This window comes from Neoarius graeffei, chromosome 8, assembly GCF_027579695.1.
Source record: "Neoarius graeffei isolate fNeoGra1 chromosome 8, fNeoGra1.pri, whole genome shotgun sequence".
NCBI lineage: Eukaryota > Metazoa > Chordata > Actinopteri > Siluriformes > Ariidae > Neoarius > Neoarius graeffei.
The window spans coordinates 70,007,591-70,023,019 of NC_083576.1; the positions used below are offsets into that span (position 1 = coordinate 70,007,591).

General features: G+C 40.8%; 1 protein-coding gene across 5 annotated transcripts; it reads right to left on the minus strand.

The window, feature by feature from the left end:
• Nucleotides 1-383: 383 nt before the first annotated feature.
• On the minus strand, nucleotides 384-15,028 carry LOC132890854 (plasma membrane calcium-transporting ATPase 1-like). Of its 5 annotated transcripts, XM_060928130.1 has the most exons (20): nucleotides 14,839-15,028; nucleotides 9,805-10,002; nucleotides 9,160-9,417; nucleotides 8,808-8,933; nucleotides 7,699-7,891; nucleotides 6,606-6,643; nucleotides 5,419-5,568; nucleotides 5,067-5,281; nucleotides 4,257-4,499; nucleotides 3,821-4,062; nucleotides 3,323-3,560; nucleotides 2,938-3,117; nucleotides 2,623-2,710; nucleotides 2,419-2,525; nucleotides 2,038-2,229; nucleotides 1,743-1,956; nucleotides 1,345-1,556; nucleotides 1,130-1,237; nucleotides 857-1,045; nucleotides 384-719 (listed from the first exon to the last, which is right to left on the minus strand). In XM_060928130.1, the coding sequence occupies exons 1-20, from the start codon at nucleotides 15,026-15,028 to the stop codon at nucleotides 384-386; spliced, it is 3,717 nt and encodes a 1,238-aa protein (XP_060784113.1). The 5 variants fall into 5 exon arrangements, with proteins under 5 accessions (XP_060784113.1, XP_060784115.1, XP_060784114.1 ...); XM_060928132.1 differs by lacking the exon at nucleotides 6,606-6,643 and having other exon boundaries at nucleotides 5,419-5,562; nucleotides 7,706-7,891; XM_060928131.1 differs by lacking the exon at nucleotides 6,606-6,643 and having other exon boundaries at nucleotides 7,706-7,891.
• Between the last annotated feature and the right edge of the window lie 401 nt (nucleotides 15,029-15,429).

Sequence of the window (15,429 nt, forward strand, 5' to 3'; positions counted from 1 at the left end):
GTTAATCTGTTAAAACCCACTGAAACCTAAATAAGCACTCAGTTTGTTGATGTTAGTTCCGCCAAGTTGCACTAGTTTAGCAGACTACATACCTACCAAACCAAAACATGATGAAAGTGGTGCAGCTTCAAACTTCATTATGGAGTCACGTAAATTGTTAAACTGAAAATGCAGAGTTGAAATATATCTGGGGAAAAATGTTCAAGCGAGGACTAAAAGGCACACCATTATTACATCAGGTAGTGATTGGTTAAGTGAAATTTTAGTAACACAGGGATTTTGATCCAGGAACGTCTTACTCCAAGAAATCACATTCACCCGACCTTGTTGACATGGTCATAGCATAGTTGGTATAGATGTGATCTTAGTCAGCATGAGTGAAATCACAGTGACGTCTCCAGACTGTGCATGGGACTACCAGGGGTTTGACTCTTGGCAGTTTTTGTCAAGTCCTTGTAGTGATGTGTTCTGCTGTTGGCAGAATTATTGTTCTGGGAAGGTGAAGATATGCCAGAAGGAATGGCCGACGGTACAAAAGTGCGTTTTGTTGGCCCATCTTCCTCAGGCTCCAGTTCATCAATTAGGGGGATGGCCAGCTCAGAGTCTTCGATGTGGAACTCTGGGTGGGTCATGAAGTTGTGAATGGAACTTCGTGATTCTGGAGTCTCCAAGCCTTCATAACGGGACATGGCTTCCCGGAAAGCATTCACCACACGGATCTGTTTAAAATAAAAAAAATAAACCAAAGCAAAGTGTGAATTACCTATGGACTACTTACTAATGAAGCATTTTGTCTAGCCTGGGAAAGACCGTAGAATGTCACTCCATCTTTTAGGATGGTACAGCCATCACTTACTTGTGTCTGTATTCGGTTGAGGCCCCGACACCAGAGGACCTGCCCTCTCCTCAATTCCATCTCAGCATGGTCAATCTCATCCAGGGCCTCCATCTCCTCCAGTTCCTCCTCTGGGATTTCTTCTTTCTGGGTACCATGGCCAGCAGTCTTCAGGAACTTCAGCCGACTTGTGGGAATGGTGGTTATCAGCTATGGATTGGTATCGCAACAAATGAGGACCATGAAACCCCCAAAATAAAAACAACAGACAGGACAAGGTGTCGCTGGGCTCACCTGACCCCAGATAAGGCATCCAAAGCCAAGGAGGACACACCAAAGCCACTGTTCAATACTAAGTCCTACACAGCTGAAGGGTTTTCCACCAAACTGGACAACCGCAACCTGCAAGAGAGCACTTGTGTTCATTAATATTAACCAACCCCCCCAAACCAACCCTAGCATTGTTCAGTCTAAAATTTTATTACCACAATACGACCGTCTTTCTTTACCTGAACAACAAATGTGCCAAAAACAATGGAACAGAAGATTGGGTTGTTGAAGATACCATCAAAAACATTCCTCTCGCCGTGGATCTTGCGAGCGTTGAACTCATTGAAGAGTTGCATCATGACAAAAGTGTTGAAGACAATTGTGTAATGTTCTGAAGGAGGGGTGTGTAAAGGAGCATTCCTGCCACTGTCAATATCAAAGATCTTCTCACCTTTTAGAGGAAGAGTCACAAGCCAAAAGTTTTAGTTATTAAAAGGTAGATTCCATTTCTTGGCCTCAAGTTTACTTCATATTGCAGTTTTTGCACAAGGGAGTTTCAGTTTACTCTCCCTTATTAATACAGGCTTTTCACACGAGTAAAATTGCTTCTCAAACCAACCCAAAATGCACTTCTTACCAGCAAACAACAGAGTAAAGATGATAGTGAGTTGGTATACAGCATGACCCAAAATGTTTTTCATCATTGTTCTGGAGATGAGGGGTTTGTTGCGACCATAGGGTTTCCTCAGAAGTAAAGCCTCAGTGGGTGGCTCAGTGGCCAGAGCCAGTGATGCAAACGTGTCCATGATCAGATTTACCCACAACATCTGGACTGCTTTTAGTGGAGAGTCCTGGGGGGGGGATAAACTCAACTTAGCCATCTACATAAAAATACCTCCAGTAGAAGAGGATTATTTGAAGGGAACACTGACCTGTGTGATGCAGGCACCAGTGAATGCCACAACTACAGCCACTACATTGACTGTCAGTTGAAATTGCAGGAACTTTGAGATGCTGTCATAGACATTTCGCCCCCACATGACAGCTTTCACTATACTGGTGAAGTTGTCATCCGTCAAGATGATGTCTGAAGCCTCTTTGGCCACATCTGTTCCAGCAATGCCCTAAAGAAACATGACAAATAATGGAGTGTCCACCGTCTCTCAACATCCATCACAAATTGTATTAGTATCCCCCCCCCCCCAAAAAAAAAAAAAAAAACCCACACACCCTACTACACACACACACACACAGTATATCCCCGTTCCACTTTTTTTTTTTTTTTAAATCCTGTTCAGCATTTTGAAACATACCATGGCAAAGCCAACATCAGCTTTCTTCAAGGCAGGGCCATCATTTGTTCCATCTCCTGTTACAGCTACTACTTGTCTTTGCTCTACAGCAGTGCTATCAATTATACCTAAGATGGTACACACAAGTGTTGCATTGCTGGATTGAGTATCTATAAAATGGGATACAATTTGCAATATCAAACCATCTTGGTTTAAAAATCTTACCCTTTACTAATGTATGCTTATCAGTTGGAGAGGATCTCGCCAGCACCCGCAGTTTAGGCCAAATCTTGTCAATACGTTCTTGTTCAATCTGAAACGAGGACATATGATAGATTGACAAACACCATGAAAGTCATGCTTTATTTCTTAGATATGGTCTTTTTTTTGGGTCTACGCTGCTTGTTTCACATTTGTCAGTTTATGGGATAAATATCCAAATCAAGTGCTGAGCAATGCAGCATGGTTTACATTTAAAAAAAAAAAAAAAGCCCTTCAAAACATCTATTACAAATTTATGTATATTGCTAGTAAACTTGCCTCTCCTAGTTCATTGCGTATTCGCCTGTTGAATTCTTTGCCATCAAGGCACAGGAAGTCATCTCCAGGATGGAGGATGCCACACTTACTGGCAATAGCACGGGCAGTGTTAATGTTGTCCCCTGTAACCATACGTACCGTGATTCCTGCCCGCTGACATTTCTTAATGGCATCAGGGACCTGAGGCAGTAAAAGCACCCAATATTTCAAACATACATACTGTACTCTAGTAAATTAGTCTTGAGGGATGGCTGACTATTTTCAGCATCTGAAATAAGACCATCTTCATTGGTCAATCAGATTTATTTAAAATTGCAGGAATATGTACTGCAACTGCAGAAACTAGCTACAAAACCTGTAAAATGAGACCAAGGCGTGCGCTCACCTCTGGCCGTACTGGATCTTCAATGCCCACGACACAGATGCAGGTGAGGCCTGCGAGAATGTTGGCCTCATTGTCCCAGTCTGGTTCCCCATCTGATGCAGGAAAGTCCCTGTAGGCCAGGCAGATTGTCCTCAAACCCTCTAAAGCCATGGGTTCAATCACATTATTCAGTAGGTTCTCTCGATCTCTGGGCTTGAAGACCTTGGCATCACCACTAGCTGTTAAGATTTTACAACATCTGCAAACACAGAGCAACACGTACAGCATATATTGGTTTCTATACCATATACCCACAGGTCTAAGGTTCTGTTTTTACAGTAGGCCATAGTAAGAAAAGTGAGCAATAACATGGAAAGCCTAGACTTCTGCAGATGCTACCACACCAAGAAGTCATAAACAGCAACACCAAATGTTTCAATCTTCAGTTGAATTCATCCATAGCACTGGCACCACATTTACACTCGTTCCAAGTCCAAAATAGCTCAAGTGTAAACCTACTTCTTCAGGAGAATTTCAGAGGCTCCTTTGCTGAACATTCGGTAACTTCCATCAAAATTTTTCAACACCGTACTCATGGATTTTCTCACGGAGTTGAAGGTATATACTTTGAAATGCCTCTCTTCTGGATATTCTTTGCGGATGATTTGATAGTCTCTGCCTAGGTCAAGAGTAAACCCCAGCAAGGCACATTCAGTTTTGTTCCCCACCTGACGAGGTAGTCCACCTTCCTTCGCAGGTGGCTACAAAGAAAGAAAATGCACAAATTTATACTACAAGTCTGCACTTAAAAACCTATTGTATTTAGAGTGGATTTCATTCACTAGTATTTAGTAGAATGGAAATGAAACAGTTTAGGTTCAGACACCATTTCAACAAATTCACTGGAAAAATAAGCTTACAAAACATGCATACTGCACTAGCCATGATTTCTCACCATGATCTTGGTAGTATATGCACAGTTAACACTAATGCCAATGATCAGCAGGTCCAAGATCTTGCTTTGAATGAGATCGGGTTCAGGCACCCTCCTGTAGTGTCTATCTCCTATATACACCTGCACCACAGTCATTCTGTTCATGGTTAACGTGCCCGTCTTATCAGAGCAGATGGCAGTGGCATTGCCCATTGTCTCACATGCATCCAAGTGTCTGACCAAATTGTTATCATTCATCATTTTCTGAAAGATCAAGACAAGAGAACAGTTGCAAAGCATCATAACTAAATGAAGAGAAACATTATACAGCCAAGAATAATAATTTTACTAAACACTTCAAGTTGGTATTCAAAAGCTGTTTACTTATGACTTTATACAAGTAAACGAACCATGCCATTTCTAGAGCTATACAATATGGCCAAAGGTTTGTGGACACCTGACCATCAGACCAAAGGCCTTCCCCAAACTGTTGCCACAAAGTTAAAAATCACAATTGTATAGGATGTCCAAGTGTGTCATAGCATTATAATTTCCCTTCCCTCAACCCCAATGAACGCCTTTGGGATAAACTGAAATGCCAACTGTACCCCAGGCCTTCTCACCAAATTCTACTGGGAAGCCTAACCACATCTGGAATGAGATGTTTTTAAAAAAAAAAAAAAAAAAAAAAAAAAAGCACATACGAGTGTTATTGTCAGGTGTCCAGAAACCTTTGGCCATAGCCAGTGTGCACCTGCTCACTAGATATATTGTAAACCCTTTCTATAGATTGTATGGACAAAGTTTAATTTAATGCTTTTGGACTCATACTTTGACAGAGTACGCCAAGGAGATAGTGACAGCAAGAGGAAGTCCCTCAGGCACAGCAACGACCAACACAGTAACGCCAATGATGAAGAACTTGACAAAGAACTGGATATAGACTGGGGTGCACTCTTTAGTCCAGGGAAGCCCTTGGATGACAAAAGTGTCCACCAAAAACAGTACTACCAAGATGATTACTGTGCTGGCTGACATAAAAAGACCTGGTGAGTAAGACACAAGTGCAAGTTATTGAGCTTCTGAATAGCTTCAGGTAATGTGAAACAATCCTTCATGTAGAATACAAGGAACTTAAGTAAAAAGTAAAATTCAAATATTAGCACACCATTTCTTTTCTAACCTGCTTTTCCAATTTGCACAGCTAGTTTGGTGAGCTTCCCTTGAAGTACAGATTTTTCTTTCTTTGGCAGACTGGGTTTCTTTTTCTCCTCAACCACTTCCCCATCCTCACTGCTGAGAAGCTGCCCTTCAGCACCAACTCCATCTTTATCTGCACAGCCAATATCAGCAGCAGTGACGACATGATCAGTACACAAGTGTAACAAACTTGTCAAAAACTGGTTTTAGGATCATATGCCAAAAAAAAAAAAAGTTGCAAGGCAATGCCATCTTTGCCTCGATCCCACCTAGTGCTGCACACGACATAATCAAAGCAAGTTCACATGTCCTTTATTTCACCTTCAACAGGTTTTGCTCTTCAAGCTCCTATCTGGAGCATGATATTTACACACCGTACCAGTCAAATGTTTTTTCTTTATTTGTATCAATTAAAAAAAAAAAAAAAAAACACCCCACACCACTTCATGTCTTAAAGTAATGATGGATGTCCTTTCTCCAGGTGATGCAACACCATAGCAAACATGCCCCTGTCCCAACTTATTTATTTTTTAAAATGTGCTGCTGGCATCCAATTCAAAATGAGCATGCATTTTTCAAACAATTTCACTTTGAACATGATATGTTGTCTTTATACCATTTTGAAACATGGAATGAAATACAGGGTTTTCATGATTTGCAAATCTTAACATTCTGGTTTTTGTTTTACACATCTCAACTTTTTTTTGGAAACAGGGTCATCATGGCCTAATGGACAGAGAAGCTGCTTTGGGACCAAAAGGTCACCAGTTTGATTCCCTAGACCAGCAGGAATGGCTGAAGTGCCCTTAAGCAAGACACCCAACCCCTGCTCTGGTTATGTTGTACACCGCTCTAGATAAGAGTCTGCTAAATGTCTAATGTAAATGCACAACACAATGAAAAAAAGGATCAAGACATTTAATACTCCATGTACTGATAAGTAGGGTGGGAAGCGTTGTAGCCTCCGAGGTCTCAGTAAGCTCCTTGTTACTATCAGCATAAAAAGGCAAAGTCATTGGCGCGCCATATGACTGGGGCAGCAAGTAGAGACACACAAAAGGATAGTTTTCAGTTTTAGTAATCAGCTCTCAGGTTTACACTTGCAGTTACAGTAGAACTGCCTCCATTTGGACGAATATAATGAAGTCAGATGTTTTGTAAAGTTCTTACCCTTGTATTTGTCCAATACATCTTGCGGTTTGTCTGTTGGAAAAAGGCATAGTCACAGGACATTAAATGCAAGACCAGTTTTTGTTCAATGATTTGTATTGGTTTTCTGCATTATTATTCATGAACTTGGGGCACATATCAAACCCTCATTTCACAGATCAGAAACACCTCAACAGCCAGCAGACAGGAGCTGTGTGGTGGTAATGCACGTTATCATACAGGGAAGAACCGTTCCCTTTGCTGGAGCAAGTCCAATCATTCTACATGACCTCTGCTGTAGATGAAAACTCATTAAAAGATCACACAAACATTTGGAAGACCACTGTGAGCGAGGTACACTAGATCACCAAAGTGTGTGAGGTCACCATGTGGGCCTTCCCCAAGCTGTTACCACAAAGTCTGAAGTGCACAATTTTATAGGGCGTCTTTGTATGCTGTAGCATTACAGTTGCCCATCACTGGAACTAACGGGTCTAGGCCAAACCTGTTCCAGCAGGACAGTGCCCCTGTGCACAAAGTGAAGTCAATGAAAGAAAAAAAAAAAAGTTTACCAAGTTTGACATGGAAAAAAATTCAGTGGCCTAAACAGAGCCCTGACCTTAACCCCACTGAACACCTTTGGGATGAACCAGATCATCCAACATCAACACCTCAATGACTTGCTACTATTCTTGTGGCTGAATGGGCAAATCCCCACAGCCATGCTCCAAAATCTAAGGGAAATCCTTCCCAGAAGAGTGGAGCAAAGAATGGACTAAATCTGGAATGGATGCTCAATAAGCACACACTGGTGTAATGGTCAGGTGTCCACAAACGTTTGGTTATATAGTGCATTTGTTGATTACACTGCAAATAATGCATAACTAACATACCAGAGGTAAACGGTCCTTTTTGGAAGTGTACATGCAAGTGTATGGTGTTGAACCGTTAACATACAGGACAATCGCCATTCACACATACCAAAAAAAGTAACTTACCAATTTGCAGACTGAGTATTAAGTAGACAAGCATGCTTGGAACACTTCAAGTCCAATATCTTAGCAGCCTACCTTACATGCACTGAATAATGTGAAAGTGCAAGCATTTGTCCAAATGCTTACTTTTTTTGTCCTTTTCTTTTTTGTCCTCCTTTTGCCACTCTTTTTCCTTTTTTTTCCTCTCCTTTTCTTTTTCATCCTCTCCTTCATCCTCTCCTGCACCAAGGAGGGTAAAGATGATACCAGTCTGAGAATTCAAGCCCACTGCGGTGACCAACATCCTTCCTGATCCCTCCATAACATGAGTGCCTGAAGCAAGACAATCAGCAGTTACAAAACATTAAGAGAACATTTAATGGTTTAGAACATTTTGTTCAAGTTCAGATAAATGCAATTGTGCATGTACATTTCCACATTCACTGGATGAGCAATCGCACACTGATTGGCTACTCTACTACTAGGGTATCAGCTCGTATACCCTGAGTAGAGAACAACAAGATGGCAAAAGCATGTTGCTGAACCATCCAAGGACAAAATAAAAACTACTCGAAAACAAAACCCAAAATCAGCAAGTATTTAAAAGGGGGAAGGGAAAAAAAAAAAAAAAAAAAAAAAGTTTGCCCCCCCATATCACCTGTTCCATACTCCAGCCCAGCCAGTGGCAGTAATGCACCATGAAGTTGGTTTGCCAGCCACAACCCCCCCCCCAAAAAAAAATAAATAAAAAAGATTGGAATAAAAAGTATGATAAGAACATCTTTTTCAATAATTACAGCATTTTTCACAAATTGCTCCCGTCATTTCGCCAGTTTGTTTACATTCTAAGCGGAAATGACTTGACAAAGTTATCAAGTTTGCAAAAAAAAAAAATCCATCTCTCAATCCAGTGAAATGGGAACAGAAAAATCGTTCTTCCACTCAAATCTTGTCATACATGGCTTATAGCCAACTTGGTGCCATGCACCTCATCAGCCATCAGCTCACATACAACTTAATTTCGTGGAACCACACATGCATGAAATCAGCCATTTCTTCAGATATATGCTGTTTACAAAAGTACTGTACTACTGTCTCGCCAGTTGTGCTACTGGGTCTTATGTAATGCTCATTATTTTATAATGTTTGTCAATGAATAAAGATTTCTGATCAACAACACACATTCAAACTCTTGCACAGTAATAAAACATCTCCCTGTCTGAATATGACAATTCTAAGAACTCAGAACCTGAGAGTAGCATGGGATCTTTGTCCAGTGACTTTCTGACATGGTCCGACTCTCCTGTGAGGGAGCTCTCGTCAATTTTAAGATCATTTCCTTGGATTAGAATGCCGTCAGCAGGAAGGAGGTCACCTGAAGGCACAGCACAGGCCAGATGGTCAGGCCTCAGACAAAAAACAGAGGCTTTACTTCACAAGCCAAAATAAAAGCTTTTAATCAGCTAAAACAGAAGGAGGGGCAAGAGGCAAAATAAACTGGCCTTGCGTTGACGAAATGGCAATAACACCTTCAATTGGTCATGGTTACATAAAGAAAACATCATTGAGGTAATACTGGAGCTACAGGAGAGGCACTGTACCATATTTTACTTGAGCGATGTCTCCAACAACAATCTCAACCACAGGAATCTGGATGACTTGGCCTCCTCGTACCACTATGAACTTCTGCTCCTGTTCAATGCGATTCTGCAAGCCACGAAACTGCTTTTCTTTACTCCAGTCATTAAAGGCAGTGACGAGCACTACGCAGACGACAGATAAAAGGATAGCAGCACCCTCTATCCATCCCGTCTCCGCTTCACCCTCATCCTCCACTCCTCCTGCAGCTCTTCCACAGTCTGCCATACAAAACACACACCCCAAACTGCTAGTTAAGGAGTAACACCACAATGCACTTCCATACCACAACATGAAAATTCACAGGATTTCTTCAATGTCTAAAATGTAAATAGATTAGGCTACAACTGGGGGGGGGGCACGGACGACGACCCACAGCACTCGATTCAGATATTGATCATTTTAAAAAACACTCAAAGTATTTGTCAAACTATCATCTGAAAGACAAGCTTAGCACAGGACTCTTATAACATGACAATATCTTTAGAACAGCGTAACAACTGAATAACACCAACAAGCCAAATGCTAGTGTGAAACCTTTAAAAAGCTCATGCATTTCTATCATGTACTTGTAATCAATGCAAGGATAGTTCTTAAAATGCACTCACTTTCTCTTTCAGCATCTGGAGGTCTATAGAAGGAAAGGCCTAAGGATATCATGGCTGCAACTTCTAGAATAATTAGTGTCACATCTTGCAATGCTTCCCACACTAACTGAAGGAATGTTTTTGGCTTCTTCGGAGGTATGAAATTTTTTCCAAATTCTTCTCTTCTTTTTGCAAGGTCATCAGCATTTATGCTCAGCCCTAAAATGAGAAGAAAAAAGGCCATTTAAAATCAATAACTTTCACGATCTACATCTTGTATATAATACAAGAAAGTCATGACACACTGCAAAAATTTTGGATACAAGTTGATCAGTAGTGCAGTCAATCACTTTCAGATGTATTTCACCCCAAGGTAAACAGTCCACAAAAAAAAAAGTGCACAATTTTACTGATCAACTTAAAAGGCACTAATATGGGAGCTGTACAAACTTTAAAACGGACCGGTTCTAGGTCACATGCATGGAAAATCCCAGGCCCCGAAACTGCAAGACCTGGTAGAGGAATTGGCTTAAATACAGGCCCAACACTAAAACAGGATTCGTGGCTCAACAGCAAAGCCTGCAAAGTGCAAGGTCAATAAGATTGTCCAAGTAAGCAAGATCCAAAAATCGTCTCCCCCCTTCCAAGAAGTGCTCACTCTTTTTAAATAAAATATGTCTATATCTACTTGCTGAAGTAATATCAGGTCTGCGGTGTGTCCGGAGTCCCAAATTGATATGAATTATGCATTACACAAAGACAAGCCCATCCACTCACTTATCAGTTTATTACAGAGCCAGACTAAAATCACTAATTAGAAAACTAGGGTGTTCTATTGGCAATTCCATGGTAACTCAGACTTTAGAAAAATAGCTTCTCAATTGACCAGCTTGGATTTTCTTCATACTTAATATAAAATGCCAAATGTACCCAACAGCTAGTGTGCAAAATTTTCAGCTTGTATCTATGGTTGAGATAGGGAGACTTATTAAAAAAAAAAAAAGGGAAAAAAGGGGGGGGGGGGGACCACACAGGTGCATAGGGGGACATGTTGAGTAAATAGCCAACAGGTACACTTTCCGTAAGTGAGGGGCTGTGTAGTTCGTTAGGTTATACTTGCATACAAACAATAGTCCCCCCCCCCCCCCCCCATAGTCTACACTTTTGACAGAGGGAGAATGCATTCTACAAGTAGAATGCAAAAGCCATTCTCTTACCATCATGCAGACAAAATGGACCAAAGTGGCAGGCTGTGGTCATGAGCTTTTTCTTGAAAACTTAACCAATGAATGAAACCAAGGTCAAGTGGTTCTTCTGAAAGGATTAACGTGCGTCTAAAGGTTTGCATGCATAGCGGTGCTGCATTCACGAGTATACGTAAAGCATTCTTTTTAAAAGCAAGGTTCTGGGTTCGAACCCAGCGGCCGGAGAGGGCCTGTGTGGAGTTTGCATGTTCTCCCCGTGTCTGCGTGGGTTTCCTCCAGGTGCTCCAGTTTCCCCCACAATCCAAAGACATGCAGTTAGGTTGACGTGGGGTGGCCTTGGGCTGAGGTGCCCTTGAGCAAGGTACCGAACACCGACTGCTCCCTGAGCGCTCTGGTGTGGCTGCCCACTGCTCTGAGTGTGTGCGCACGCGCGCGCGTTCACTGCTTTAGATGGGTTAAATGTAGAGGATGAATTTCACTGTGTCTGAAGTGTGCATGTGACAAATAAAGGTTTCTTCTTCGGAGCCCACAATATGTTCACACTGAACCACAAATTATCAGATCTTTTCAATTTTATACAGCATACTCCGTTCTGTACTCTTGGTAACTAGATGCAGGTCTGAAGTCAATTTCTGATCTGAGACATTAATACAAAAAAAAAAAAAAGTCATACAAGGCAATATGCAAAGTCTAATATACTGGAAAGTGCATGTTTTAATTAGTAACTGAAGTTGGTACCTTGAATTAAACCATATTAAAAATCTGCAAAATCTGTCTTGTAGCTACAGTTTCTGGGAAACCTGCTGTATGCATGCATGACCAAAAGTGGTGGATAGGTAACACTGGATGCGGAACAAGTCACATTTATACAATTTCGTAGCCCCTCTAAGACTTGCATTTAGCCCAGGAGAGAGGATCTCTGTTGGGTTCCACTTGTGCATATCCTGAAGACCACTGATGCCCCAATTACACCAACTGGCAGGTAGTATACATTTTCACCTTTTCTGAATCTCAGTGCATTGTACAAACTCAAAGCAGACACCATTTCTTCAAAGCTTTTAGCTTCCTGACATTGCTGTTATTTAAGTTGTAGAACTGAGTTTGGCAGAAATGTCCATTTGTATTAAAACAGTGCGTGTTTGATGCCTTAATATAGTTTGGTTCATAGTACTAACGTTATAATTTTGTGCATTTACTAACTCAAACTTACTTTTTCTAGTGGTACGAGTCATTTCTAATGGTAGACTTTGCTATACATGGGCAATAGTGACTTGAAATATAGGTATTATTCATGTTTAGTGCCACATGAATCAGAAATTAAATGCTCTCATCCCCCCCCCAAACATGCACCTAGTTGCTAAGAAAAGTACTACAAAAGGAGTATTGTATTTAAAAAAAAAAAAAAAAAGCTCTGATGTGGTTTGGTGCAAACATATACCAGGCACCATGGCACAAAAGAATTTAATACAAAAGTTTTCAGCAAGCCATAACTGTAGGTCAACCATTTTAGAAATAAAAAAAATAAAAATCTAGTTCTATCACACAATCCCTGGAAATTCCAAGCATCTAGCATGAATTGCTCAAAAATGAATCCTGGAACTTTGCAGGTCCCCCCAGCAACACTTATTAGGGCCACGACCCCTAAATCTCAGAAACTGAAGATACAAGCCAAAAATCTCACACTAGTTGTTGGGTATTACATAGAGTATGAAGCAAATCCAAGATGGTCAGTTGGGACGCCTCTTGATTTGACATGGAAAGACCCATACAGGACAGATTCACTTATGCCATAAAACACTCATTTTAACATACAATATATAGACATTTTAAATGAGCAACAGATAAAAAGTATTTTTAAGCCTTTAATAGGACATTGACAGGCACACACAAAGCCTGGCATTGGCAAAGGCACACCATGAGCATTGCCATTTTACCCCCTCAAAGTCCTCTTACACTATTCCAAGTCCTTCACATTGCAAGTTATTAAAACAATTTCAGCATCTATGTACTTTCATATAACGTGCCAACAAGTCCAAAAGCAAAACAGGAGACACGTGTAGCAGTCTGGGAGATTAGTCAGAAACAGAGCACTGAGGATTTTGCTGTGTGGTTTACACCGAGTGGGATTACACGCAGAACATCGATCTGCTCCCACCTGTCACTAGCATGCTATGGCACAAAGCAGGACAATGTGACAGCTCACAGGATAAATGCCAATGCCAGGCAGGTCTGCTGTCACAATCACCCAGAATAAAGGGCAATTATAAAATGTGCAAAATATGAAACATGGAGCCAATTTAAGTTTCTACAAATATGAAAGTTAAGCAGAGCTCAAAGTAGCATACTTAGAATTCCTTCATTCTAATAAATGTTTGGCGTTATATTTGGTTCGAGCCCTATCTGAGCACATGAAAAGTGAATGAGTAACGTGAAGGAGCAATTTCAGCTTTAAAGGGAGACTGATCACCGATTGTGTCCTTTGTGTGTATACTTTTCTAAATGTTCAGGGACCCTGAACAAATCAAAAAAGTCAGTAGCAACATTTCCAATTATAGTAACAGATCTGGGTTCACTTTTCATGTGATACGAGTGTGTCGCATGGAGCCAAATTAAACTGCTCCAGCACACCAATTTTAAAGGTGAATGCACATAACCAAATATTCTGCCTTTGTCTTGCTCATTATTTCTACAAGCCTGCCTTATTTTATTTAGAAGTGCTTTTTCATCCAGCAATTCCATAAGTTAAATTTTTTCAAGCCAAGCAGGTCTTCCTTCCATATGCCTGAACATGAATGGCAGGGAATGGTAACCACTAAGCATGGATAAAAACTGCTGACTTAATTTGTCTGGAAATAACACTCTTGAAGAGTACATGGTAGAGATCTGTAGATCCAATGGCATATATACCAATTTTTGGCTCTCCCAGACAAAAGATGACCAACTTCATGAAAGAAACCTGGCAATATCTTTGGCCATGACTCTAAAAATTATGGTCCTACATCACACAGAGGTTTAAAGATGGCTATTATGATCTTGCACCCAAAGATAACCTGGGACAAAATTCTGATAGGGTCAGAAATTTAGGATGGCCATCTCACAACGTGACTGCAACTACAACCTATGTCTATTAAACCAACCAATCAGAATGCAGCATGAAATGATGCACTGAACACCACAACACTGGCATCAAACCCGCTCTTGGTTAGCCTCACTGGTTACCACTATAGCAGCATAGATGGATGACGTTTTGTTTCCGTACATCAATGTGCATCCTAGTCTGATTCAGTAGGTGTTCTCATTGTATACTACATACATCAAACTTGATGTTGCACTAAAGTTTATTAGATCCATGTTAGACAGTGGGGCCTGCAATAAACTTATGATTGCTGAAACCTCACCATCCAGGAGTTAGGATCATTAGGGAGTATTTATTTTAGAAGTTACTACATCATAGGTAGGAGTTGAATCAGCTTTCAAAGCATTTGAAAGCAAATACAGCAATTTAAAATAACTCAAGGACCCTTATCAAGTTGGGAAACAGTTAACAGCTTCCTAATTTTAATCAGCGATTAGCAGAAAACCACAAATGAGTTCTCCATATTCGCAATTAAAGGTGGTAAACCTGCTGTAACAATCCTTACAGAGCTACAAAGGATCTCCCTCAGCTGCTCAAGTATCAGATCCACTAGAGATCAGCATGGTACATGTGACTTAAATCTCCTACTGCAATGACAATATGAAGGGGGAAAAATAAAAATAAAAAAAAACTTCAATACCTTGAGAAGCAGTGAAACACCAACAGTAACCAATGCTTCAGCACACCCGAATACAAAAATAGCTCATCAATTACCATCTGTGGGTGATGATTTTAACCTGGAGCAAATTCCTTGGACATCTCCATAACACTCCTGGATTCTTTGTAATCCTTCTGGGCCTCTGAGTTCCATGAGCGACCGAAGCTCTTGGAGCGTGCAGCCAAAATCACCATCATGGTTGGCGTCTGCTTTGTACTTGGAACCGCGGCGAGAGTTTCGGGCCATGTCTCCTCTGAAGCAAAGTATTCAGCTGTAAAACTCAGAATTACCCATAAACCACTACTGACTCAGGAGAGCAGAAGACAAGTTCCCAAAACCATAAGCATGTAAACAGCTATGTCCATTTGATACAACTGTGCATGTCTTCATCTCGGTTTAATAAGGGCCACTGAAGATACAGGTTGTTCAGATCCACTCTGCGCTACATCTGAAAGGAAAAAAAAACAAAAAACACCACAACATTATTGGGATGTTATGAGAAAAATCAGGGCCATTTCAGAGATTTGGCCAAGATGTAACCTAAGAGAGCTGCAAGATCTTAACTGTCATTTTAAAATGCTAAAACACTGCCACTAAAACTCAAATAATGGAATCTGACAGCTTGTAAACTTCCTTGAGCACTGTTT

Bases quoted from the DNA above. Each gene is read 5' to 3' on its own strand.
- LOC132890854 (XM_060928130.1), bottom strand. From the start codon at position 15,028: ATGGCCCGAAACTCTCGCCGCGGTTCCAAGTACAAAGCAGACGCCAAC. The intron at 7,892-8,807 runs GTTCTGAGTTCT...GTCTTGCTTCAG, and splicing joins AGATCCCATGCTACTCTCAG to GCACTCATGTTATGGAGGGA. The intron at 4,063-4,256 runs GTGAGAAATCAT...CTTTCTTTGTAG, and splicing joins CATATACTACCAAGATCATG to CCACCTGCGAAGGAAGGTGG.